Source organism: Aulonocara sp. 'chitande type north' Nkhata Bay, linkage group LG6 (genome assembly GCF_057382095.1).
Source record: "Aulonocara sp. 'chitande type north' Nkhata Bay isolate Kocher_YH1m ecotype deep benthic linkage group LG6, A_spYH_male_GT1.1, whole genome shotgun sequence".
NCBI lineage: Eukaryota > Metazoa > Chordata > Actinopteri > Cichliformes > Cichlidae > Aulonocara > Aulonocara sp. 'chitande type north' Nkhata Bay.
This window is the reverse complement of record NC_141349.1, coordinates 19,760,978-19,788,236: the sequence shown is the minus strand read 5'-3', so window position 1 is coordinate 19,788,236 and position 27,259 is coordinate 19,760,978. Positions and strand designations below refer to the sequence as shown.

Here is a 27,259-nt window from a genome sequence, read left to right as displayed (position 1 = left end):
AGGTAAGGGATCATAGGTGAACCAAGGCTGCTTCTTGACAAGTGGGAAATATAGGAAACTGACTATAAGTGAAATAAGGACCAAAAGATATCCATCCATTCATTTTCTACTGCTTATCCTTTTCACAACCATTCACACTTGGGCAATTTAGAGTTTCCAGTTAACCTATCCCCACAAACTGCATCTCTTTGGACTGTGGGAGGAAGGCGGAGTACCCAGAGTGAACCGACGCAAACATGGGGAGAACATGCAAACTCCAAACATCCCAGCCTGATGCTGGAATTGAACTCAGGACCTTCTTGCTGTGATGCAACAGTGCTAACCACAGTGCTGCCCGACCAAAAGATATATAAAAATGAAAAACAGTCAAAGTTATAACAAAACACACACACATCCAAAAATAACAAAAAATCCAACAAAATAAACTCTGAAAGTACAAAGCTGCTCACTTTCTGGGCAGTTTTTACTTTGAAAGAATAGAACTGCATTTTTTATATATTAATTTAGCTTCTCTGTTCTTTTTAAACATACTTTAAGAAGCTTGCAGTGCAGTACAAACAAATGCACTACTTGCTCTAGTGAAGCCCTTATTTTAATAACTGGCAGAACTGGCAAGCATTTTCTGAAAGTTTAACCTTATGTGACCTTGAAAAAGAGATCAGAGGTCCAAAGTAACGTAAAGTTAACTAAATTATTTAGACTCACCATATATCATCTCCTACATCCCTAGATGTTGTCAGTGCCAACAACAGCAGTAGGAAACATACTTTCATAGGTCTGTGTAGCATTATTATCACTTTGACCTTCAGACCGATATGTTGACTTTGAGGTCAAATGCGTTTTGATATTTTAATCAATATATGGCACTTTGACAATATAGAGCACACTTGCGATTTTCCATTCGGTGGTAGCACGTCGTACCAGGTACCATTTTTAACATCTGCTTGGACGAAGTTCCAAGCGATCTGAGATTATGCGTAAATGTGACATCAGCAGACTGCATGCATCTGATTGGCCAGTCAGTGGTGTCACTTGATGAGACACCTTCGCAAAAATGAAAATCGCCATTTTTGAAACCCGGCAATGAGGGGAAAGGCTCCACACAAACCAACAGCATGCTCCCCGAGTCTGACAAAAAACCATAAACCAAGCAGCAGGTGTACCGTCCCCTCAAAGTCCTCTCCTGTTGTGTTGTGTTTCAGAGACACACAAATGACAAACAAAGGAAAAGTATGGTAATTTGAGAGTTTAAACTAGTCTCACTATTGCCATGACCAGATGAGCTGTGTCATGACACTGATAAAGACACCTTGCAAATATCTATGAGATCATTGATGACCTAGAATGAGAAGGTGCTGTTTGTTCAGGTTTCAGTACAGAGCCACCACTCATCTGATGTCCTCTCCCTGGTCTCTATAAATTCTTTCAGGTATTCATTTTCTGTTTAACTCACTGCTGGCTGTTCAAAGTGCAGCATAAGTGAACAATGAAAGTGTTCATCAACAAATATCAGTTTCTGTTTTGAATGAGGCAAATGTGTTAATTCGCATCTCACTGGGTTTAGGGAGTTGCTTAGCGACAGAGCACTGATTGCATTTGACCACTCGTTTTGTTCACGTGACTCTCAAGAGTAAAAAAAACATGTGCAATATATGATGGTAAAGATTGTATATGGGTTTTATTGATAGTCTTTCTGGCTTTCAGTTCATGAAAAAGCCAAAAAGCTCACAGCCAGATACTGTTTGCAAAAAGCTCTGCCGGTGGCAAACACATTTAATCAGCGCATGTCACATCGTATTAAAATGAATGCTGGGAAAGTGCGCTATGCTTAACAAAGAACAAACATTAAACAGATGGTACAGAATAAAAATGGAATATGAAATAAGCTAAACTTTACAAACACTAAGAAAGGATGAAAATAGACACATTTTAAACCAATTAAAATTTCCACAGAAGAATTAAAAATGCTTTTCAGCCATTCCAACATGGTCACTGGACCACCGGGATTCCAATTTAAAGCTCAATAAAGTCACATTTAACACACTCAAAAAAGAAAAATGCAGTATTTACAGTCACACACTCTAAGAAGCAGACTGAGGTCATAACAACAGTCAGTCTCAGGATAACTCTCCCCAAGATACTACAAGCCTGTATGAAAAAGCACGCTAAGAAAGGTCAGCCATAACTCTGCTATCAAAAACTAGCTTTCAGATACAGTAATGGCAGGCAGCACACAGCTTGCTTCCCCATTCGCTGTAAATGAAAGGGATTTAAGAGCAGTATTGACACAGGTCATTGATATAGACCGGGCAGGGCGTTATCATTCTGCCTAGGCTTCTTCCCAGTGTGTTCAAAAGACACTGGGCATGGTGTTATACGTCTCCCAGAAATATATAACTTCAGATTAATATGGAGCAGCATAGAAATGAGACATTTATGCAAACAGTGGTCTGTATACAATAGTAATAATAGATTCTCTGTGCTTCCTTTCTTTCATGTACACAAAAGGGAGATAGGCAAAGAACCCCCAGTCCAACCCCCCAGCCCTACACACACACATCCACACATATATACAATATATTTATATGTCTTTCTTTACAATTAACTTATAGCTTTCCCTCTCACCCTCTTTCTCACAAGTGAAAATTAAAAGAAAACAACCCACTGTACATAAATAAAATGTGTAGTTTACTCTTACTGGATTAAGGCTACCAGATAAATATTTGACCTTGACCTACAGCAGCTAGGCTCAGTTTAGACTTTGCAAAGTTACAGTCAGCCTTCATCATAAAAACATAGAGACTATTAAATGGAGGATTTGGACACATATCCACTAGCCATTGTGGTGTGTTTGTGTTTCTGTATTTGTGGGATTACACGTTTGCCTAAAACAACAAATCCACGCTCATATCCCGACTCTTTTTGTGTCCAGACCTGAGTGGCCACTTATGTAAATGTGGGTGAACAAAACAATAGAAAAGCACCCGAGCAGTACATCCCCGCAGTGTAGCCTAACTCGCAGTTTACTACAAACAGTGTCAACATTATGAGTCAACACGAGCTTCTTGTTATGCTAATGGAAGATACATGTCACAGTGGATATGCAGCATGCATGATTGGACAAACACAAGTCCAACAGATGTGTGTTACCCTTGTTTGTTGAGACGCTTGTTACGGTGATGAGCTGGTGACTCTAGAGATTTCCCAAGGTTAGAGGAATCAGACACCAAAACAAATCCGGCAGCAGCGTTATCTTGGCAACAGGAGCGCGCAACGATGGACGAAACATGTTTTAAACATACGAGTTGAGGGATTTGTACAGTCTGGGAATCCAAATAAAATCCTGCTTATTATAATATAGCTAAAAGGCCATTTCCCAGGTATTATTCACCCATACATATTAATTACTTTGGCTCATTAGAGTTTACATCTCTGTACCGTGACTTATCACTTCGTGATATCATGTAAACACTGGTGTAGCTCTTCCTAGCCCTACCTTGAGCAGAGACGTTATTATCCAGAATAACAGAATAACAACCGTGTGGATGTGCAGGGCTTTATAAATGAAGCTGGATGGCAAAAGTCAAAAGTCGTCCTGATAAGTAGGGCTTTTGTACACGTGCAACCCTTGTGCTTACTTAATCATTTAATTATTATATAATTAATTAACAATTATATTTAATCATGCAGTATCACATTCAAGGACGCTCTTGGAAGGAAAGATCTGAAACGGGATTTCCAGAGTGTATCACGCAACATTTCAATTTCAATTTTATTTATACAGGTAGAACCTACAATAACACAACAGAGAAAACCCCAACAATCATATGACTCCCTGTAAGCAAGGGCTTTGGCGACAGTGGGAAGGAAAAACTCCCTTTTAACAGGAAGAAACCTCCAGCAGCAGAACCAGGCTCGGGGAGGGGGGGGCGTCCATCTACCACAACGGGTTGGGGTGAGAACTTATACATGCGTGTGCACTTACACTCAACATCACTTGAATGGAAATACACATGTATATTACACATAGTGGTAGTGTTGTGTGTTATTTTTAATTTGACACATTTATAAGGTGTACATTTATTCAGTCTATAATCTTATATAGGGCTGTTCGATATAACGATTTATATCGGATGACGATATAAAAACGTCTATCGTTTCGTTTTACGCTATCGTTTGTTTCGTGGTGTCGCAAAATAAACTGTTTACGGCAATATTTTTTCATCGTTTTTCATCACAAGCGCCTGTTTTTATGCGTTGTCGTTAGCAACAACAACGGTAAAACCATCGCGTGTCCGCTTGTTTATTTTCCACATAAACATTTCACAATAAAGCTCAAGATCCTGTTGAGACTTTTCAAAATAAACTGAATCACGTGAACGAGTATGCAGAGAGTTTACAGATGAGAAGCAAAAAAGAGCCGCCAGGTGCTAAAAAATAAACCTTAGACTCAAACGTTAGCACAGGCTTTTCCCTGCAGCACGTCGCGTAATAAATGCTCACAAAGAAAACGGCGGCCGTTACAACTTATGTCTAAAAATTTATCGTTTCATGCATCGGTTAAAACACCACGTACAAAATTTTTGTGATTTATATCGTTATCGGGAGGCTAGATGTCTTATATCGGGATATGAGATTTTGGTCATATCGCACAGCCCTAATCTTATATTATTTAGGAAGCAGCATACAGCATTATTTCAATGGGTGAAACATTTGATTTTTTTAAAGACATTATATGCATTCAAATTGCCAAAGTTATTATAATGGAAGGCAGACAAGAATGTCCTCCGAGGCATGTGTGAAACATCGGAGATGGAGCAAAGGGGCAGATTGCATAGCTCTGTGTTCAGTGCCCCAGCAGGGGGTTTGAATTATTGCACACTACAATTTAAGGCAAAAAAAAGAAAAAAGAAAAGAGGATGGCATTAAAAAAAACAAACAGAAACCTGCCAGACATGATTTTATGTACTTACTGTCTTCGCCTCTTCTTCCCACCATATTGTCTTCATTATTATCCCATTATTTCTTGGCATGAGCTGTGCCCCTAGCATGCCTCAGAACCACATTGGGCCAGACTTATTAAATCTCTCTCCTCCATCTTTGGCTCTTCACGCCGCATCTAATTTTTCCTTTTCTTTCACCTATTAGTGTTATGTTGCAAAGACATGATGTACAGGAAGAACCTGAGGAATGACTGACCTTGAGCTACCACAACACGATTGCCTTGTTCAATATCAATTTTAGCCTAAGAGCTCTATAGTAAGCTTAGGGTATCCCTGATGTACCGTTACACTTTATGGGCATTGTTAATAAGTCATGACCGAATAATTAAAGCAAGGTGAAAAAAATATTTTCCTGTTTTTCACAGGATTCTATGCAGTCCTGTGAAAAACTATGTGCAGCTTGAAGAAGCACCTTTAGTAGCAATTAGCTAAGTTAATCATTTTTTGAATGACTTAATCAGTCTCGCACATGGCTCTTGAGAAATTTTGGCCCTCTCTTCTTCACAAGATTGCTTCATTGAGGCTTGTGGGTATTTATTTATGCACAGTTCTCTTAAGGTCAACCACAGCGTTTTGGTCAGGCTGAGGTCCACACTTTGACTGTTGCAACACCTTCATTCTTTGATTTTTAGCCATTCTTTTGTAGAGTTTCTGCTGTGCTTGGATCATTATCCTATTTTATGACCTAACTACGATCGTCGCTTTAGACTGTTTGACAGATAGGTCGACCCAATAACTGCAAGGTGCTCAGGTCATATGGCTGCAAACCAAATGCAAGACCAACCCTCAATGACTACCTTTGACATTTTGGTATGAGGCGTTTTTGCTGCTTGCTGGTTTTCAACAAACAGGTTGCTGTGTATTGTGGCCACACGTCTCCACTTTGGTCTTGTCTGCTCGTCTCGTCATTGTTTTTGTGGTTTGTTCAGATGCAACTTTGCACACATGAGCTGTACTTCAAAACAAGCCTTACTTGTTCAGTCTTTTTTTCTCATTGCACTCTCATGAACTTTTAACATGGTGGCTGACGCCTGTAGCACTTGGGTTCTTCTAAGCGCTGCATGGCCTGACCTTGGGTTGAATTAAATGGGACATCAAGTCCTAGGAAGACTGCTTCATTCAACACACACCTGAATCGTACAGACCAGTAAACTACCACAACTTGTGCTTTTACAGAGGCGCTCACACTAGTTGATGATCGATTATTCAAGTGCTTTTGATCAGCCTCCTCTTTCCTGTGGAAGCAGTAAACCTGTACTTGGTTGAGTTCAGGGGACTGCACAGACTCCCGTGTAAACTTTATATACATATTTAACAGTTTTTCACTCAGTTGCATTATAATGCTGCTGAGCTGCACTAGCCGAGTTTATTATTCTCATATTCAGCCCATGAGCCCTAATTCCTGGGGGAGCTCACATATTATGCAGAACAATGTGCAGCGAATAAACCAGCTTTAGTGTTGAAGGAGTAAAAATGAGGAAGTCTTGTGTGCATTTATTTTAGCCCCAAATTGCCCCCACCCACCTTTAAATATCTTCTGCGTGTTAATAATATTAACTAGAACATACAGTCTGTGTTTGTGTGCGCATGAAGTGATACATTAAACGCATTCCTGGATGATTCATCACACACACACACCAACTTGCTTCCAACAGTTCTTTTCCTCTCCAGGTGCAGACTACAGATAAAACATTTCCCACCAGCCGTTCACTCAAATGCCATAGCCTTAAGTGTCCTTTAGTCTCCTCTAACCGCTTCAGTACATATGTTCTTCCATTCACTGCTGCACTGATAAAACAAAGAAGCCATAAATAAAGACATTTTTACGGTAGGAAAAAAAATCACACACCTCATTCGATTCCATTTACATTTTTAAAAATAGATGAATATTCATCTGTTTGGAGCTGAGCATCTCATGCCGATGCTAAGAGAGTGACAGCATATATGTGGGTGTGTGCAACAAAGGAGGGCAAGATTAACGTGTGAAAAATACAAAAGCAGACACGCACGAGTGTGACCATACTCACGGCTCCAGCAAGAGCCACAATTTTTCTCCAGTATAACTGGATCAGACAGTTGATCTTTAGACTCTTAGGTCAGGCTCCGATACAATCAGCCACGGGGGATACAGTGTAAAGGAGAGTTGGCTGTCTGTGGAAAAGCATGAGAATTGGGACAGCATAATACAAAGGACTCTGGGGTGGTAAAATGATATTATCATGATAGCAGGCTAAACTGGTGCTGGTGGGACAATAAAGAAAGGCCCTATCTAATGGGAATGGATGAATAAGCCATGAAGCCAGGCAGCAAAAGCACTGGTCTGTGATAATGTAGCCTCGCCATGGTAAATCTCCAATACACACGTACACACAGGCACGCACACACTAACACAAGCATACAAATTCTTATCAAAATCAAATCTCAAACTGTGCTCTAGAACTGGGTCAGAGAGTGCCTCTCCTACTGAGTGCATAAAGTTTTAGTGATAACAAGAAGTGCAAAAGGGGAACTACAGTGTGAGAGACTGAGAGGGCAACAGAACAAGAGCAAGGGCCAAACTATTACTGAAATAACAGTATGAAGACTCTGTCACTAATTGGGCAATTGCATGTTTATGCAATAATCATCTTTCTTCCTCTGTGTATATATAACATGCATTATTGAGAGACCTCTGCAGCACTGACATCTTTGCAGCTCCTCTTGTACAGTGGCTTCATTGTTCATCCCTGCTGAAACCAGGCTACATACAATCTGTCTGAGATGAACTTTACACTGAAGGGACAAACAAGTACAGCTAGTAGTTACTTAGCAATTGTTATCCAGTTATTTTTTAAAATTAAATGTCTACAGAGCTTGCAGAGATGTGATAGAGCGAGAATACAAGCCGACGAATGTGTCCACTGAGTCCGAACGAACAAGGCTAAACGCCCAATGGCATTTCACGGATAAACCGCCGGTAAACAGCTCACCATGTAGTAATTTTACATGGTGAGCTGTTCTGATAAATATCAGAGGTATGCAATCAATGCATCTCTGTTTGCAATCAGCAGGTAATTAAGAACTCAAACATGATGGTGATTAGTTATTGTAGTGGCTCCACATTCTGTGTGGGTAAAGGTCATAAAGGAATCTGGCAGTCAGTTCAAGAAAACAATATTTCTTTTGGTTGTAACCCAAAACCGAGCAACAACTGAGTATAAATGACACGTGACGTAACACTGGATGTTCGTGAGCCAGACGGAAACCGAGGGCGCATATTAAAATGTGCTAAAAATTTCTCTGCAGTGCCTGAATGTGCAAATAAGCTGCTAAAACTAATAACTAACACATTGCCTAAATGCACGCGGTGGTAATTTGTCAATATTGTGTTTACAGCTTGTTCTGCCGCCTCTAAGTGGCAAAAACATTACTGCATCCCGCATTGCGCAGCGAACATACATTATGGAAAATGAACAAGCATGCCAAGAATTCGACAAATGCATCTTAAAACACTGGATATAATGCCGTTCGTGTTTCACAGCAAGCGGTGCGGGCTGTGAGGAGTTATGTGAGTTTTCAGAGGTATAACCTCAGGCAGGAAAACGCAAGCCGTGCTGCTTTGATGCAATATAGATTGAAAGACAAATACACATGACCAGGCAGCCATGTGCACACGACGGCATACAGATATCTCATGACCCTTGTTTTCAGCTTCCAAACTCTAGCCTTGATTACCTCTATTTCCATCTTCTTCTAAGAATACCAAAGAGATGGAAACCTTGAGAGAAGATATTTAACATGAGGTTGTTTTAAAAAGAAATCTTTTCAGATAGATGTTGCAGGTGGGTTACAAAAATTACCACCAGGCAAACTAGAGCGGGATTTATGTGCCGAGCAACCTATGTCATCAATAATTCCCTTTAAACAGAAACTGTGATTAATAAAAGGTGCAAACTTCAAACTCTAACTACCTTTTCTGGTGTTGTTTGCCCAACTGTGTTTTCTTTAAAGACATGTGCGAGCGTGCGTCTGTCTGTACGCCGCTGAGTGTCTGATGGGCCTCTGTATGTGTTTCCTTTTTGGTCATTTTGAGAGGCTGCAGGAAGGGAAGATTTTTCTCATCATCACTTCAGCGGCTTCTGGTGTCAACAAAAAGAGAAAGATCTTCACACGGGCCGAGTCCTCGTATCCAACAAGCGCGCTCATTCGACACGAAGCTGACAGGAAGTTTCATAAATAAAGAAAAAAAAAAAGAAGGAAAAAGTGACCTAAATCAAACCGGTTGCACCTTACGGAAAAACAAAAACAATCCGTGACAAACATCCGAACCAGCCGCACATGAAAGCGAGCGTGAGACCTGAGAGAGGAGCCGGGATGCAAAGAATTTGTGGGAATGAGGAGCGAGCTCTGAGGTGGACAGCCTTGTAACAGAGTGAACTTGGGCAAAAAAAACCAACAATTTCAGCTCCACATGCATTATGCTCAGCACCAATATAAACCCAGAGCTTATGAAGCGAAGTTGGTCAAAGTCATGTTGGTTTTGAGACTCACTGAAGGGAATCAATCCTTGCCTCGTCGAGATAAAGCGCTCCCCTTTTCTCTCCTCCGAGCGAAGCAGCTCAAATTAACTGACTTTCTGCAACAACCGACTGAGTGGGCATTAGGACGCCGTTTAAATGAAGCATCTGTTTCCTGTAATGGGCAGAATGAATCGCGTTCCTGCCTCACATCAGTGTCGCAGACTTCGTGCCCCGCTCTGTGAATCACAGACTCTTCACCAGGTCAAACAGCCCAGGATGAATCATGCATACTCACGAAAAGCTCCTCATCTCTGAAATGTTTTCTCGCTGCATGAACCAACATGCAAACAGCATATCAAATAAAAGGCACTCTCCTTGGTGTGTCTGGATGGCTTACACATGCATCGCAGGGTGTCAGTGTAACACCTCTGGGCTCCAACGCCACACCAGCAAGAGCTCTTTGGGACATAATGACTCCATGTGTGCGTTTCTGTAGGAAACATTTTTAATGTGGTAACAGACATTGTTTAGTGCGCCACAAGTTTACTTTAAGCTACTTAAAAATGGAATGAATACTTGGATTGTTCTTGTCAAGCAGAACACTGTATTAAAGTACAGTGTGCTGTGTGCTTTTGCTTGCCAAGTTATTTGGCTTGAAAGCATGCTGGTTAGTGTATTTACATCGTTCAGCGAAAGGTTTTCTGAAGTTTCACCTAAGAAGAAATTACCAAAACCCTGAAAAAGTCCAATTAACCCCTAACACAAAAGAAAAAAAGGGAAAGCAAAGATGAAAGTTAAAAAAAAATCAATATGATTTGTGTGCAGAACTCAGTTTTCTGACCCCTTTTCAGAGTCTCGGGCAACGCCACCTCAGAGAATATAGCTGAACAAGCTGAATTCAGCTTGTGCAGGTGGATAAAGGTGTAGCAGCAGTGATAAAGATAGCACAGTAACAGCAGGCCTTGAATAGGCAGGCCATTGTTGATTTTGGATTTTTTTTAAAATGCTTTGTGGTGGCTTCATGTTATCCTCAGAAATAAAACCCACTATGCCAAACAGAAAAAAAAAGAAGAAACCCAACAATGTGGTACAACTACAGAGCAGTGAAATGACAATACTCTGCTGTTCAGAACAACCTGTGCAAAAATGTGTGCATGCACAAACACAAATGCCCACAGACGGAGAAAGGGGGCCCGTAATCTCTCTTCTCTGCAGCTCATATAGTCAATCGTGCAAGATACAATTATACCCTGTGACCTTGGATCACCTACAGGAAATGAAAAGCATAACAAAAGAAATTCGAAAAAAGAAGAAGGAAATAAAAAGAGTAGATTGCCGAAGGGGTGTACTTTCAAACACAACTGTGAGCGTGACGGAAAAGGGAAATTCAGCCTGACAATACAAACAGGAGACGGATTCATCTTAACAGTTAACAGGTGGAGGCAGAGCGTCCTGACTATTAAATCAAACGCACTGGTTGCATAAGAGGAAGAAAAGCCATAAGGCACTGTGCGTGTTCAGCGGACCTTCAGAACAAAAGCGGAATGTGACGGTTTTGTGATCGTGATCCATGGACTCAAGGACGTAGAACAAAGCAAGAACAAATACACGTGTATGAGCATTTTAGGAAGATACAAATATATCTGCGCACTGACCTACTGGGTTTCACTACTTGGGAACTTGTCTCCGGTTTCCATGGTAACGCTCATGACCTTCACCCTTCTCCATGTATCTTTTGCAATATGGCTTGCACACTCAAGACCACCATCTGTGATTACTTTACCTATCAAAGGACCGTCTTTGTGGGCACTGAAATAACGATTACGTCTGTCCGCACACCCACTAGTACTGGTTCAGTCAGAAACAGCCTCATCGTGGTTGTTATAATCAAGACGCGTGTTCAGAGCAGAATCTTTGTTTCAAGCTGGATTTCTGTGGACGTGCTTTGGACTTGAGGCTCCAAAGGTACGGTGGGTCGGTCACAGGTTACTGTGGAAATTAGATGCTTAATCCTAGTCCATGTTTCAAAAGGAGCCACATAAAAGCAGGCATTTCAAATTTAGCTGCTACAAGGCAGTATACCAGATGATGAAATTTATGTTAACAATGTAAAGACTGAACTACAAAATAATTGCCAGCTGTCATATTTGCTACATCTGACATTTAATTAGTGTGCAATTTCCTTTTGTTTGCATTACTTTTTAATGATAATGTATTAGTCTCAATAACTGACAAAAACTCATGTATCAAAAAGGATTCACTTCGCTATGATAAGGTTAAAATGTGCAGCGTCGCTGAGTAACACTTTACTGAGCAACACCTTATAAGTCACCTTCCTTTGCAGAAGTGGTAGCTGGACAGATAAAGCAATGTCAGCAGGAGATTATTATCACCGATCGTCACCGAGTAGTTATTAGCGAGAAAAAAATTTCACTGCTCTGATGGTTTAGAAAAGCCTTGCGACATTCAGCATTAGCGATGGGTCTGTTTATGTGTCTTCACGTGCAATTTCTTCTTTAAATGTCAGCTAAACCTGTGGACATGTTAGCGCTTCAAACTCAGGGCCATGTTGGTAAAGATGAGCAGGTTGGGTTGCGTGTTATTGCAGCAGATGGAACAGAAGAAGCAAAAAATAATTACAAATCCTCCTGTTTTTAATTTGCAAACGTAAAAAAAAAATGAATCAAGTGCACAACTCCAATATGTAGGTGTGCAACTGGTGTCCACCTGATCTGAGTGGCATCAGAGATTCCACATTACTCGAGCTCAGTTTCCTGTGAAACCGACACAAAGACTGCATTCAGTTTGCACATCGAGCTAACGCTATCCTCGCTCTGTGCCTGAAACAATCAGCAGATGTTCATTTCAAATGCTCCTTTGTAATCTTCTCCCAAACAGAATATTTAGGTTCCCCTTGGGTGAAATCATCAAACCTAACAGTAAAACGCAATTTTATGGCTTTCAAACTGCGCCAGCTATTTATTTACATATCTCCGCGCTAGCTCTTAATAGTCATGTCAAGCAGTTTGTAAGAAGGGAACAGCATTAATAATGCTCAGGACCAAAGCTTATCTGTTGCTTGCGATGAGACAATGTGCCCCCCTAAAAGGCAAACAAGCGATCTTCTTTGTGGTGAAATTACTGATTATATCCTCACAACCCTTTAAGTAAGCGTGTGCCCTGCAACGTCCACTGACTTTCAGAATCTAATGTTCAAACATAGAAGTGTTATTGGTGTGGGGGAAAGATGCTATATATTTATTCTTACGGACATCACACTGGAATTTCTTGTCATTTTTTCATTTAAAAGCCTCTTAGGAAAAAAAAATCAGTTATTTCCACTTCAATTTTCCACAAAAAAACAAAGATGATTAGAGCACTACTTTATTCTCACTTGCTAACAAATCGTCCCTGAAAAAAAAAGCCCTGGCAACTTTCAGAGCTCTCCTAAAAATTGCTCTTGTGGATGGATTTCCTTTGCCAGCTAAGTTTCAAGAGAAGATGCACACAAGTCTGAGTTTAGGTTTGAGGGATATGGTCCAGCAGCGAGCGGGACGGAAACATGCCCTTACCTGAGGCTCAAGGTCAGTCGTTCATCTTTTGCCCTCAGAAGATCTCCAACTGAAAATGTGGCACTACCCAGGAAGCTGCTCTGTAAATACAGGACAAAGAAGAAAGAAGCCCGTAAATGAAGTATCAGGTAAAGAGTTAAACAATTAAAAAAAACAACCAAACTCCTCTTTTGGTCGCACCATAGAGGTGATAGCAACAAGCACAAGCCATTTGCCAAGTACAATTCTGAAACTTCTGAAAACAAGTTCCTTTTTTGTCTCCCTTTAATCCGCTTTCTTTCCTTTCTCTGCTCCGACAACATGTGTTTGCTGCAGGCACAGTGTGAACACGGGGTGTCAGCACACGAGAACTGGGTCATGGAGAGAGAGGTAGGGGACGAGCCCATCGGTAACGAAGAGAGATGATCCACATTTCTAGGCTACGCGCACGTTCCCTCCTTCCTTAACAGGAATGGCCAGATACGTGCACGTCTACTCACACCTACAGTCCTGCACCTGCATGTGACACCTTCAACATGAAAACTTGTATAGGAAGGGGGGAGGGCTGCGACTGTGCCAAGGACACAGGCTGCTGCTCCTGCTGCTGCAGAAACCTCTAACATGTAGGTAATTAACAACAGGTACAAAGGTGATTCCCAGCATTTCATCATAATGAGGGAGACACTTTAATTAAAGTATCCGCACACAATCAAGATGCTTTCAGCCCTTTTTTTCTCCCAGTATTTTGGCTGTTTATAAATCCTACATTTATACGCTACTGATGGCTCTTCCAAAACTAAAAATAGCAGCATGTAACAGTTTGTGTCTCGCTCCTGTCTGTTCTTACATATTGTTGTCAAAGGCTTTGCCCTGCCTCTGAAGATGAAGAAAGTGAAGTCAGTTTTTTTAAATGAATGCAAAAAAAAGTTTAAAATATACAACATCGTCTGCAGAATTAACTGGAAGAAAACCTGAAATATAATAATAACTGCTATACCAGAAACTATCTCTAGTCGATAGACGGCGGAGAGTAAAAGTGTCAAAAACAGCAGTTCCTCCAATGGCCACTTGAAGCTTCCTGTCACTTCTTAAAGTGCTTAAATTTAAAATGAACATCCTCACTGCATGGTAACTTCCCCTTTCATAACAACTTTCATGTGGGGGTGAAGACAAGACAAGAACTAACAGACTTAAAAACTCCTTTGTTCCACACGCCATCAAACTGTTTAACTCCTCTCTGGAGGGGAGAGGGAGGGGAAACAGGAGGACAAAGGAGGGGGGAACAACTAAGCTGTAGTGCCTCTTCACTTCACTGTGCAATACCTTTTGTGCAATACTTTTGTTAATAGTCAACGGTGCAATAGACCTCAATACTCGAAATGTGCAATTCACTTGTATTTTTATTTTTATTCCTATTTATTCTATTTATCCCCTTCGCATATTTTATTTATATATGTCTCTGTATTTATATATGTGTGTGTGTGTGTGTGTGTGTATATATATATATATAATATTCTGTAACTCTGTAACTTTTGTTGGTGCTGTGCTTTTGGAAACCGAATTTCCCAGAGGAACCCACCCGAGGGATTAATAAAGTTTTATCTTATCTCTTATCTTATCTTATTTTATTTTTAAAAGTTACCAATTTGTTTACCAAATCATAACAACAGCTTCCTCAAGGCACATTATATTGTAAAGTAAAGACCCAAAAATAATACACAAAAAGAACTCATATGACCCCCATAAGCAAGTGGTTTGGCAACAGTGGAAAAGAAAATCTCCCTCTTAACAGGAAGAAATCTGGCAGAACCAGGCTCAGGGAGGATTGGCCATCAGATTGGTGGGGGAAGAGTACAGTCTAATAAATAGCAATAAGTAAGTTTATCCCTGAGTTTGGTGAGTGAAATTTCACTATTTTAGCTGTATAGTACGTTACTTAGCAACAATTAGACTGTATTTCTGTGCAATGTGTCCATACTGTCTATGAATACTACTTGCTAACAAAGCCTACTATTGACAAACACTACTATCTATTAGCGTCATAAACCATTGAGTGACATCATGGTGGATACATCCATCTTTTATATAGTTTATGATCTATCCGTCCATCAGTCCTGTTTTTAGATGCCCCCGGGTGAGAGGTTGTATATAGATCTACGGTCTACAGGGCTATCACAGTCACACTCCATTTTACACCTATAACCAATTTAGAATCACCAATTAGGCCAAACATGCCCGTCTTTGGACTGTGGAAGGAAGCTGGAGTGCCCACAGACAACTCATCCAGGCATAAGGAGAACATCCAAACTCCACTTAGAAAGGCCCCAGCTGGACGCTACTGTTTGTGATTGAAAGCAGAGGTGGAGAGTAAAACACCACACAGTTTTACACTCCACCTACAAAGAAAAGGTCACAAACAATGCTCTGTCAGCCTGTGGAAATGGGACATTTAAGTCATGACTGGAGTCGCAGCTGATATATGAGAAGCAAAGCTTAATGTTTGAGTTAACACAATTTATAGCACTTCTTTGGTCTTTTAGCTACACTTTCACTTCTAATCATTTTTCCTAACATTGCACTGCTTTTTCTCTCCCTCCCTTTTTGGGTCTCTGCAGTTTCCTATATCAGATTTAAAAAAAAAAAAAAAAAAAAAAAGGGCATCCTGTCTAGTGACCTTTTCTCTCAATCATTTCCTCCCCGGCATTTTCCTGCTACCCCATACAAATCCCCATATTCTTAAGGCAACACACTGCCCCAGACACATTCTTCTGCCCTATCCAGTCGCAAGATGGAAAACAAATGAATGCAAACACAGTAGAGAAAGGGGAACATACCAAAACACAAGGTCAGTGCAATGCTTAAAAACAACCCCAATCTCCTGGACACACAAACGCGAGCATCGCATTCAGTTACAAGTTTATGCAGCATAGTGGTGTGTTCTTATGAATTAAACAGAGCTAGGATCCCCAGCAGGCGCAGCTTAACATGCACAATGTCATATTCTTCAGCACTGACGGATTTTAGCCAATCCCAGTTTGCCCTGATAACCCAGAGCACAAGGCACAGAAGGCCATTACACACCGTGGAGGAATATTATATTCCCCCATAGCCATTACTCGCAAGTCGGTACAAAATGTCTGGCAAATCCATTCCTTAGAATCTTTTTATGGCCCCTCACGATGAAGGCTTTAAAAGTAATGAAGCTCTGGAGACTGGTGTTCTTACTCAAAATCAAAGTAGCTATACCACCGAAAATGAGAGAAAGATGAGGGCAAGAGGAGGAGTAGAGTGAGAAAAGAAGACAAATGATGCTCTTCCAGGATCATGGAGGATTGATTATGACGGTCTACCTCTGTTCCCATCCTGCATGCTCTGGCTCTGTCTTCTTTCTATCAGTCTTTTCACCTGCTCTTACTCATTCCCTTGGCTAGCTCTAATAGTGGCGCCAGTTGGGGAGGTAAAAGAAAAACTTTTGACGTATGGTCTCTGTCGCCAGTTTTTGAAAAAAAAAAAGAAAAGAAAGGAAAGAGTCAGGTTTAAGTAACAAAATAGAGCTCTCAAAAGCACACAAGATCAATCATGTACGAAAAATGAAAGGAGCACGCAGAGCTGACGGACTGCGGGTCTGCACAGCATCCCGAGCACTTGTCTGCAGACCCTTGAAGGCCACAGTGTCTGCTCATCACTTGACAGAGGTAAACGGCCCAACTCAAGCTGTAGATCTATTGATTTTTCTCCATGCCCTGGGTGACAGGGTGACAGAGTGACACACACACACACACATACACAGGCACCCAGTAAGACTCTCTCAATCATTCCTTCTCTCCCTGTCTGTCTCTCCCTCACGCACACACTCACCAGCTGCAGAGAATACCTGGAGGAGAGGGCATTCATTCACATGCCACACCAACAAGTGACATTTTAGATAAATGGCAGCAGTGACAGTTTGGCACAATACTACGCATCAGGAGTATTATTAACATTTGTGATTATGAACAGATCTGCACCACGGAGGTCAGTAATGTTTACATGGACGCGCTGCTCCCTCACTACAAAGTGGGCTCTGCAAATCGGCCTAATTAAGTCATTAGAGATGTCACGACACGCACTTTATCGTGGCATGCAAATATGTGCACTCAGACGCGAATTACAGCTACAGCAAGTTAAAATTGACAAGGAGTGTGAGGGTACACAGCAAATACATGCAGCACATAAACACACGCACGCACACGATGAAGTCCACTTACAGTTGTGTTTGACAGAATCCTTGCAGCAGCACACCAAGTTAGACAGTGAAAGGAGAGCTATAGAAGTGAGGAGAGTCTGACAGAAAAACAGAGGCTGAAATAAAGAAGAGAGAAAACGGGGGAGGGAAAAAAAGTGATGTTATGTCTTCCTTCTTCCTCTTAATGAACTCCAGGATGGTCCTCTTACATATCTCCCTCCAGTCCCTTCGTTAGAGTAACTCCATGGATGCGTTGTATTCACTCTTTAAAGAGCAGCAGGCACACTGGCTGACACAAACATGTAAACCGTGACACACACACACGCACACACATATTGACATGCACACTGCAGCCGCCGCTGTGTCTCAGAACTGGCTAGAGTGAGCTACTGCCGCTACTGCTGTTGCTGCTGTGCCCTGCTTGGTAAGCGAGACCAGCGAGAGAGAGAGAGAGAGAAAAAGAGAGGTGGAGGAGGGAGTGACAGGAGGGGAGGGAGGCAGAGAGTCGACACATACAAACAGAGAGGGGGATGAAGGAGGAGGAGGGTGGAACAGAGAAGAGGAAGAGGCAGAAAGGAAGGAAGACTGACAATTAATGGGTAGAAAACCAAGATAGCAGCACAGAAAAGGGGAGAGAGATATAGAGTAATATAGGGGGAAATATCTAGTGAGAGAGAGGGAGGAAGAGGGAGCGCACAGACACAGACTTGTGTGTCACACTTCGGTTGCAGCCTGTGACTCAGATGGCCAACAGGAAAAGAGACACTTGTTATGGCTGCTTGAATTAACACGAATTCCGACCACACGGTGGAAGGTACGCGTGTAGGTGTGTGTTTACATACAGATAAACACTTCAAAACGAACCCTGGCGTGCTCGAGGATCACACGAGAGGACTCTCTCTAAATTTTTTACTCAAATATTTACCGACACGTGCAGCTGCCGCTGAGAGAGAAAGGGGGGGTATGCATTGATAGAAACATCAATGCATTTAGAAGCTCAGAGACAATGGTGAACAACAACACGCGACACCGAGCTCAGGCTCTAACCAGCATCTGAGCTTGAAACGGAGATTAAGCGGGGTTTAAATTTCCCACGCTGACACAGGGATGAGTAATTCTGGAACAAAAGGCGATCCTCCACACTGGCCCTTATCACCCACGGCAGGTAGACAAGCCAACACAATAAGACACGCACGCATACTGAAACACTTCATGCACACACTCACCCACCCACCCACCAAAACACCTGTTATTTTTTAGTACACATCGCTTGGTGCAAATGCAGCGAACACCGGAGGCCATGGCGATTAGGAATTAACCTTTTAACTGGCCGGGTGTGAAATAAGGAAATGCTGGGCAGAAACACTGGATTTTAAAAAGTCTCTCTGCCTTTAAAGCCATGAGGATTGATGACCCGTGATGGCAAGTGGAAACCAGAGACTGATGCATGGACTCATACCTGCCAAAAGATTATCCGAGATCCTTCCCAGACTGCTAACAAACTGCTTACTCTGACTCTGCAAAAAGAATTTATGCACACAAGAGCTCCTGCCAAATCCATTTGCGCATTTCTAGCTGGTTGCTATTTTTTTTTTGTCAGTGATTACTGATGTCTTTTGTGGCCTTTCTTCAGTGTATTCCCATTTTAAATTACAGCACAGAATAGGAATTAGTTTGAATCTCAGAGAACCAGAGGCGGTTTTGGGGGGTAACTGCATGCATGGAGAATCCTATATCCAAAGCTTGTTCAAAATATGTCTCAAGCAAATGGCAACGGAGCGTGTTTAATGCCGTACTTTGAAGCTTGAAATGTTTGACATATTGCGGATCATAACTGTGAGTTCCTGGAAAGCACGCTGAGAGTAGCGGGGATTTGACTCGCAAGCTACCTACAGCACTGCAGTTAAAATATTTGAAGCTCTTGGCAGTGAAATGAAAAATGAAAAGCCTAAAGAAAAAGTGCTCCTTTATTTACGCTAATTTTAATCACTTTTACCCCCCAACCAGCACATTAAACACACGTTCAGTGACCTTGCATAATTCTGGAGGCAGTCAATGTGTTAGCCTGGGCAAAGACGATAGAGCAAATGCCACTGGCAGCTGAAGTCTTCGAACAGACGGCAACGAGGGATCTCAAGCAAGCAGTCACCCCAAAGCCGGATGAGCACAGACAAAAGCACTGGGTTGTGTTTTCCCCGGGTGTTCTCATTCTTAGCTGTCTACAATCGACATTGTCCTTGCATTCTTCCCCGACCTATTCTTTCATAGTGTCTACCTTGACCTCATTCCTCTTCTTTTGATCTGCCCCCTCACACACACTTTTTTTTACCCCTGCCATCTCTTTCTTTATTGCAATACTTCTACACAGAAAGACAACTATTCTGCACCAACGCCGCTCATGTACTGGTTTGAATTAAAGCTTTTGGCACTGATTAAGGTGACATATTTAGAAGTTCATTTTTTATTTTGAGAAGAATCCCTCCATCCCCTAAAATAGCTTATGAATGACTCTACAATTTTACCTTCTTTATTACCCACAGATATGACAATTAATCACCGCCTCTAGCAGCCTGCCTACCATTCACCTTGAGCCCACTCTGCACAAACACTATAAAAAACAAAACAACTGGATACTTACAGTGCACTGACCAAGGAGGAGACAGGATTGCAGATGGTTGCCTAGAAGTCAATAAATCTCCTTTTATATGAGGCCTGTGCTATCTCGCAACTAATCATGTGTTGATAACGTCAGAGGAAACCTATCTCCAGTTTAGAGCTCTGACAAGTTTTCTGCCTCATGGTGCAAAATCAGCTCTGAGGTAACCTGTGTGGATGGAGAGTGGTGTCTGGCACAGGGTGCTGCGATTCCTTTAGGTTCTGAAGGTTGAGGGTTGGGTCCTTCACAGCTTGTCCTGGCACATCCAGTGAACGCTTAATTAGATGGGAATCTGGATGGTATGAGGCATTAGGGTGTGCCATTCCCACGGAGAAGGTGTTTGGTTTTCAGCAATTGTGGATATTAAGTGTGAAAGTAATGCACACATTGATGGCAGGCACCCAGTGTTTCCCACAGGAACACTGCATTCTAATGAGATGGTCAATAGTATTAACTTTACATGTGAGTGGTTTAAAGTAATGACTGCTCTGTTTAGCATACAGAGTGGAAACATCCACTGGCTTTGCATTTAGATTAGGCAATTCTTTTATATTTTATTTATATCTGTAATTTATATTTCATATTGTGATTTTTTATCTGTATCATGATTTTACTGGAAAGCACTTTGGTGTACTTCGGTCTTTAAAATGTGCTATATAAATAAATTTTGATTGATTGATTGATGTGGATGTTTTAAAATTTGGTTTTCGTCAGCGGGGGTCTTATGTGCAGCGATGGTAGAAAGTACGTACAATTGCAAAACCTCAATTCTTTTCTTTTTCACTCATTCTGTTGTTATGTTAGGTTTGCTGCTGCGCTTGGATCATTGTCCTGTTGCATGACCCAGTTTCAGCCAGGTGTTAGCTGTCGGACAGATGGCTCCACATTTGATTCTTGAATACTTTGCTATACAGAAGAGTTCATGGGCGACTGAATGACTCCAAGGGCAAAGTCCTTTCCACCAACTATTTCCACGTTGGGAGGCATTTAGTGAGATGTCAGATAGACTGACATCCCCCTTGAAGGTTTTCTACTTGACAATGATCTTTGCCATTATAGAGCGATGGACATCAGATTGTTTGGAAATGGCCTGACTGTAAAACCTCTCCCAGGTTGATGGGAAGCAACAATTATTTCTCTAGGATCATTGCTAATGTCTTTCCTTTTTGGTACATCTGAATGCTCCAAACTAACAAACTGCCCAAATTTGTGCTTTTAGAAGAAATGATCAGTTAATCAATTGGATCTTTTTGGTTTTTTGTTATATAAACAAAATCACAGTGTAATATGTCATGCTTTGCAGTTCACTTGAAGTTGTATTTACCTTTACTTTCAAACATCCAAAGGACCTGGTATTTTTATTATGTCCTGATATGTATACAACCTTAAAACCTTTACAATCAGGTCTATCTTATTTAAGCCTTTATTTAATGCATTTTGATGTAATGGCCTCAAACGATGCAGTTGATACAGTTATTACATGATTTTTAATGGTCTGGCCGGTATAGGAATATTACAGCAGGCTCCTTTCTGTGTACTTCTTGTTTTGTTACTTACGCTAGTCCTAAGGCGTTGCGTGCGTGCTCTAAGAAGTGTTCAGCAGACTTATCTGGATTAAATATTGCTGATTTGTTCTTTGATAGAAAACACTTTTATGTGTTCCTCTAGGGGTTTTTTTCCTCACAATTATGTGCCTTATTAATATTTTTTTACTATTTATGACTGCTTTATGAATAACTTCTGAAAATCTGTCAAAGGCATCAAATGCACCTACTGTAACACAAGCCTGCCTTGTTGTGCAAACATGAAAATGAAACAGGAGAGATGAATGCCTTCTGGGTTTGGCTTTGATAAAAGAAAGCAAAACTTTAATCCTTGTTAACTATAGTTGTATAGATTATTGAGTGGAAAATTGTGGAAGTGGGCTTTTAATTGGCATAGCTTTCCATGACTTCACTCCTGTGCTTCCATAATTCACTGATAATTCTTATCTATCTCCAGAGTCAGATGATTGTAAATTGCCATTATAGCACAGGCTTAAGGAAAGTCAATTCTTAAACAAAATCATTTAGTGTACTACAAGCACACATTACCACGCGTGGTGATTAAGAACTGAATCAATATCTTAATATCTGAGCATTATTAAAATTGAAGTTTTAGCCATACACTTATGTCAGTACTAAATGCATTTGTTAGTTTAATTAGCCAAATGTTTGAGGGGCACAGATCACTGTGCTGAAATGGGCTGCAATGACAAACAAACTCAATCATTATCTCAGCCTATTATGCAGGCTTTGATAGTGTGGCACAGAATATCAAGTATCTATATTTTAGAAGGCTGGAGCTTCCCCAATGAATGATTTTACCACTCTCACATGTGCTCTTTGTGCTGGATCTATATTTGCAGTATACCAGAACAGAACACATGTGAGAGTTGCTTTTCGATCAGATTCCTGTGTTATACCAGTGACATTTCAACAAAAATCACACGTTACATCTCAACACTGTCACCTGAAGAAGTGAGAAGTAAATAAAGCTTTCTGTCAGAACATGTATTTCCAGAATAATACACATGTTTAATATAATGACAGCAATTCTCATAAGCATTTAAAATGAGATACTTCCTGCTTTTCTTAAACCTAAAGAATCCAGCAAGGCATTTTTGCACTTTGACGAGCACTCAAAGGAAGCTCGTCTTTTCAACCTGAGAGGTAAATACTCACAAGTCGGCTGCTGCGAGACAGTGGTTTCCTCCAAGGGAAGCTCCCTTTAGCATTCTGTCTCCTGCGGTTTCTGTAATACACGGCGATCTATAGAGCCTTGTATGATAAATACTACACAGCAGCGGACAGCTTAATATCTCTCTTCCTCACAAAACAGTTTAAGCTTCCCGAGAGTCTGTGATTCTCCGTAACAAAAGCAACACACACTCAACATTCATACCTGCTCACACATTCTTCAACTTGTCAATGCTTGCCTCCAAACATGAATCCCTTCGTGATGCTCTAGCTCTAGCGTTTCACTTCTCCCTGCCTCTCTTTCTGCTCCTTCTTACTTCACTGGGTTCCTTTTAGTGTCCAGCCAAACTATCTGCTAACACGTTTCCCAGAAGCAGTGTTTTGGTGCTAAGCCTGCATGTGTTTCTGTACTAAACTGCAAATGCTGATTCCCATGTACATCTGTTTCACTGGTAAAAGCTCCAGGTTGAAGAAAGAAAAAGAAAGAAACTGCATCATGCCCTTGGTACGCTGGAAGCATACCACCGGTGCTTTCCCCCCCACGCTCTCGGCTTTGCTTCATAAACTTTAATAGCTAACCCCACTGCAGACTAGGTGATAAAAATCAAGGCTCCCTTCACTCACAGTCTGTAAACATGACTTGGTAGCAGGTCTACAGACTGTACTGCCTCATCCAAATCCCCATCCTTGGACTTAAGTACTACATTGAAATTACAGCACATCACGCCAGTCTCTTTTTGATCGGGTTACTTTTTAATACACTGCTTTTGGCTCTGTGAGCAGAGGCAGATCCATGTGATCAAACGGTTACAGCATGCAAACGTTAAATATCAGCTGCTTATTGCAAAGCTCTTATCTGCTAAAGCTGGTGGGTAAGAACTTCCTCTATTCTGACTCTGCAGTTCAAGCTGAGGCCCACAAATATAGCACAAGAAAATTTGCTTTGCAAGGTTCAGAAGGGACACGCTGTTATCTTTTTATCACACCCAAAACATCTTGCGATGCTACATATCACACTTGTCACTTTGCTGTCATCTTGGTGGAGGCATTAGTATGAAGCTTTCAGTACTCAATATCAAGAAAGCAGACAAACAATGACTATAATTTTGTGCACAATCCAGCATCCGGTTCCTTGCACTAATTTCGTTAGATCCCCGTGGTTAGAACACAGGGAATATCCTGCTTGCAATTTCTTGCCCTTACGTAACAGCAAGAAGCTGCTAGCTCACCCCGAGGCTACAGGCTGTGCCGGGTTCTCTCTCACATTGGCTTGCTTTTCTTTTTTTCTTCTTGCACAATCACTCACATGCTCAGACACACAATAATGGTGCTATAATATGCTAGCTCATGCCTGAAGTGGTTGATAGCTCACTTCTTTAGAGAGCAGAGCTATAGTGGCTGTGAAAGTAAACAGCTCGGATCAAACCAACTCTTAGCTCCCTTTGAAGAGTGGGAGACAATTACAGAGATCAATGGTGCAGCCCAGAGGTGGTTAACAGCCTAGACAGGCAGAAAGACAGAGATTGATGCCTCATAAGATCTAGAGAGTCTACTCCTCAATGACTTCACTATGCAGCCGAATCCGGGGCTCAGCGCATCCTCACTGTACATACATGTTTGAATAGTGAGGCTTACCCCGAGGCTACAGCATGCACTCTGTACCTGGGAGCGTTCATCCCTTAGCGAGTGTGATTCAAGCACAACTCAATGGATTAAACCGAAATGTGTTGCTTGTTGGAGCAGCTGTGTAGGTGGAAGGTTTTGTGTGCAAAACTTTTTAGAATAGACTGGTGGATTTCATATTAGTCTCCACGTTCACGGGATGCATGCAAAAATGATTCTTTTCCCTCATAAGCATGGAGCTGTGATTCTGAGTAAAATGCAGCTGAAATATATAAATTAAAAGGTTTATTTATTCAAATTATTAATCATCAAGGAAAATATGTTTGACTGTAAACCAAAGAAGTAAATTTCCTTTGACCAGATACCACTAAATGTAACGTTTTACATTGTACAAAGTTACACAGAGAACTCACATGCAATCAAATGACTCAAAGTGTTTAGCAAAGCGTGTGATGTGCAGTATGCACCAATGTGCGGCTGTGCACGCAAGTGTGAAAGTTGCATATTGCACCTAAAAAACTTTGACTGTAATGACTGTATTTCACACTGAATTTAAAGCACCCATTGACATGGTAACAACAGGCTCAAACAAAAAAAACAAAAACTTGCACTAACAAGTGTCAAGTGTCTGTTTGCGTGTCTCAGCGAGGGGGTGAAAGAGGGGATCCGCTCTAGCTGAGTAGGAGTTTCAGAAGAAGCTTTCCCGGCGCTTCTCTTCCGGTGGGATAACGTAAAAATGAGTCGACACGCAAGCCACAGATGACTCGCTCCACCTTGCCTTAGTAAACAACGAGCTGCAGAAAAAGAGTGGGAGAAGTGCCGCTAGCTATTTTTGTTTCTCAGCACACCAAAGTCACATTAGTTGCCTAAATGACACATTTGCCAGCTGATGTGGAACAATACCACAAAAAACAAAAAAAACCCTTTTGAACTAAATATGTGAAAGCAAAATTTGTCCATGGTGGCTCTGAGATGAATAGATTCAGAAAGTGCTTTTATTGTTGTGCACACTCATGAATAGCGCATTAAGTTCTTTAAAAAGAAAAAAGAGAGAGAGAGTGAGAGAGGAAGGGAGCGATAAGATCAAAACAAATATGTTTGTATTTCCTGGGGAGGGGGGAAAAAAGCTTTTTTAATGTCTTCCCACCCTCTTTTGGTGTGCGGCGGGGAAGCAGCGTCGGCTTATTTCTGATTATCATATAATTCCATCGGTGCAAACGGAGCAAAACAGCAAAGCAGGGACAAGAGCCGCCCTGCCCCGCACTCATTTATTCTTTAGTCATCTTGGGTGAGGGAAGGTGGAGAAAAGCAAAATGCCATCAACAAATTTTAAAGGCAAGCTGCTGTACGAGAAACTGTATACTTTACACACCGCAGTGCTTGAACTGGTGGGGAAACTTATGAACTGCTGCCGTAAAACGCTGCAGCATCACAGAATCCATCTCAATTGAGCTTGGTTTTAATTGCACCCACCCAGCATGAGTACACAGTATGTTGACACCCACACACGAGATTACAAAGACTGCTTGGCCAGAGGCTTACTCACGCAATGTACACAACTCTGGCCTGGCTGGCAAGCTCATCAGTGGCTCAGTTAGCCGTGGAAAATAGCAGCCTTTACACACACAGACACACACGCACACACTCGCACACACAGGCTACAAGCATCAGCACTTTCCACCAGTGTCTCTCTTAAAGGAAACCATTACGCTGCAGGAACCCACGGGAAGGCAGGCAGGAGGGGATTTTCTCGAGAAAAAAAAAGAAGCTAAATTACAATAAGCTACTTTTCTTGGAGAAGAAGAAGAAGAAGAAAAAAATACAGCCAGCCAAGCATCTAATTCACCTGTGACCCAGTAATTTATTTGGCTGATAATCTGCTATTGCAGGTGACACTAACAATCACCAATAAAATGAGTAGAAAGAGGATACGGTGTGGGGTGGGGGCGGGGGCGGGTTTACAAGGCATGGGCTGATTGTGAGGGAGATATTTGATTAAATTCTCAAATGAATAATGCATTATGAAATTGATCCAGACAAATCCCACCTTGAGGAGATTGGAGTAGGATTATTCGGGGGAAGGTTTGGGAGAGGTTATGACAACGAGGAGGTTTCGTGGAAGGGTGCATTTCAGGATCAAGTGATTATTTTGGGCTTGATAAGGCAATTTGTCACAGCCCATTTATCCAAATTCCACCCGCGTGCAGGAAGGATGTACTATGAGGTGCATATATAGCAGTAATATTGTATATAGCACATGTCCACATTATCTCAACATCTGAAAGAGTTAAGAGAGTTATGGGTAAACAGTTTATTTCCACCTTCTTTATTTATTTTATACAGCTGCTTTCATTCTAAAACAAATTTACGTGAAGCCTATTCCCCGGAAACTAGAAAATGGCAGGTTGTGTGAATATGATCTATATATAAGTTATGTACCTTTTTCAGTTTTTATGCTGAGAGCTAAATCAGAAGTACATAGAGAATGGAGAAGGAAGGTGATTTAAGTGAGTTTGAATGTGGCATGGTTGTTGGTGCCAGATGGACTAGTCTGACTACTTCACAAACTGCTAATTTAGTGGGATTTTTCCACACTTTCCCATCTCTAGGTTTTGCAGAGAACTGTCTGAAAAAGAGAAAATATCCAGGGAGGGGCAGTTCTCAAAAATGCCTTGCTGACGTCAGAGGAGAATGGCCCGATGGCTTCGAGTTGAGAGGAAGCTCAAATAATCACTCTTTGCAAGCAAAGTATGCAGAAGAACATCTTAGACCACACCAGGTGGCACTCCTTACAGCTAAGAACAGCAAAATGAGGTTAAAATTCACCAAAATTGGTCAAGATTCATCCTGCCTTGTATCAACAGTTGTCCATCTCTTTATTACTACAATCTCAAACCATGTCAAACTAGCTTCCTGAACACAACAGTGAATTCACTGTATTCAAATGGTCTCCAGTCAACAGAT

At 41.4% G+C, this 27,259-nt stretch overlaps 1 protein-coding gene across 8 annotated transcripts in view; it reads right to left on the bottom strand.

Moving 5' to 3' along the window:
• Nucleotides 1-27,259, bottom strand: part of inpp4b (inositol polyphosphate-4-phosphatase type II B) — a 173,676-nt gene that overhangs the window by 88,124 nt on the left and 58,293 nt on the right. For 3 of the 8 annotated variants that reach the window (XM_086295440.1, XM_086295439.1, XM_086295441.1), the window contains one exon: nt 13,075-13,154. In XM_086295440.1, coding sequence (XP_086151566.1) covers nt 13,075-13,154 — 80 coding nt within the window. Of the gene's footprint in view, nt 1-13,074; nt 13,155-13,254; nt 13,354-17,300; nt 17,791-19,916; nt 20,088-22,657; nt 22,862-27,259 lie in introns of those variants that run through there. The other 5 variants (XM_086295446.1, XM_086295445.1, XM_086295447.1 and 2 more) reach the window with 5 other exon arrangements.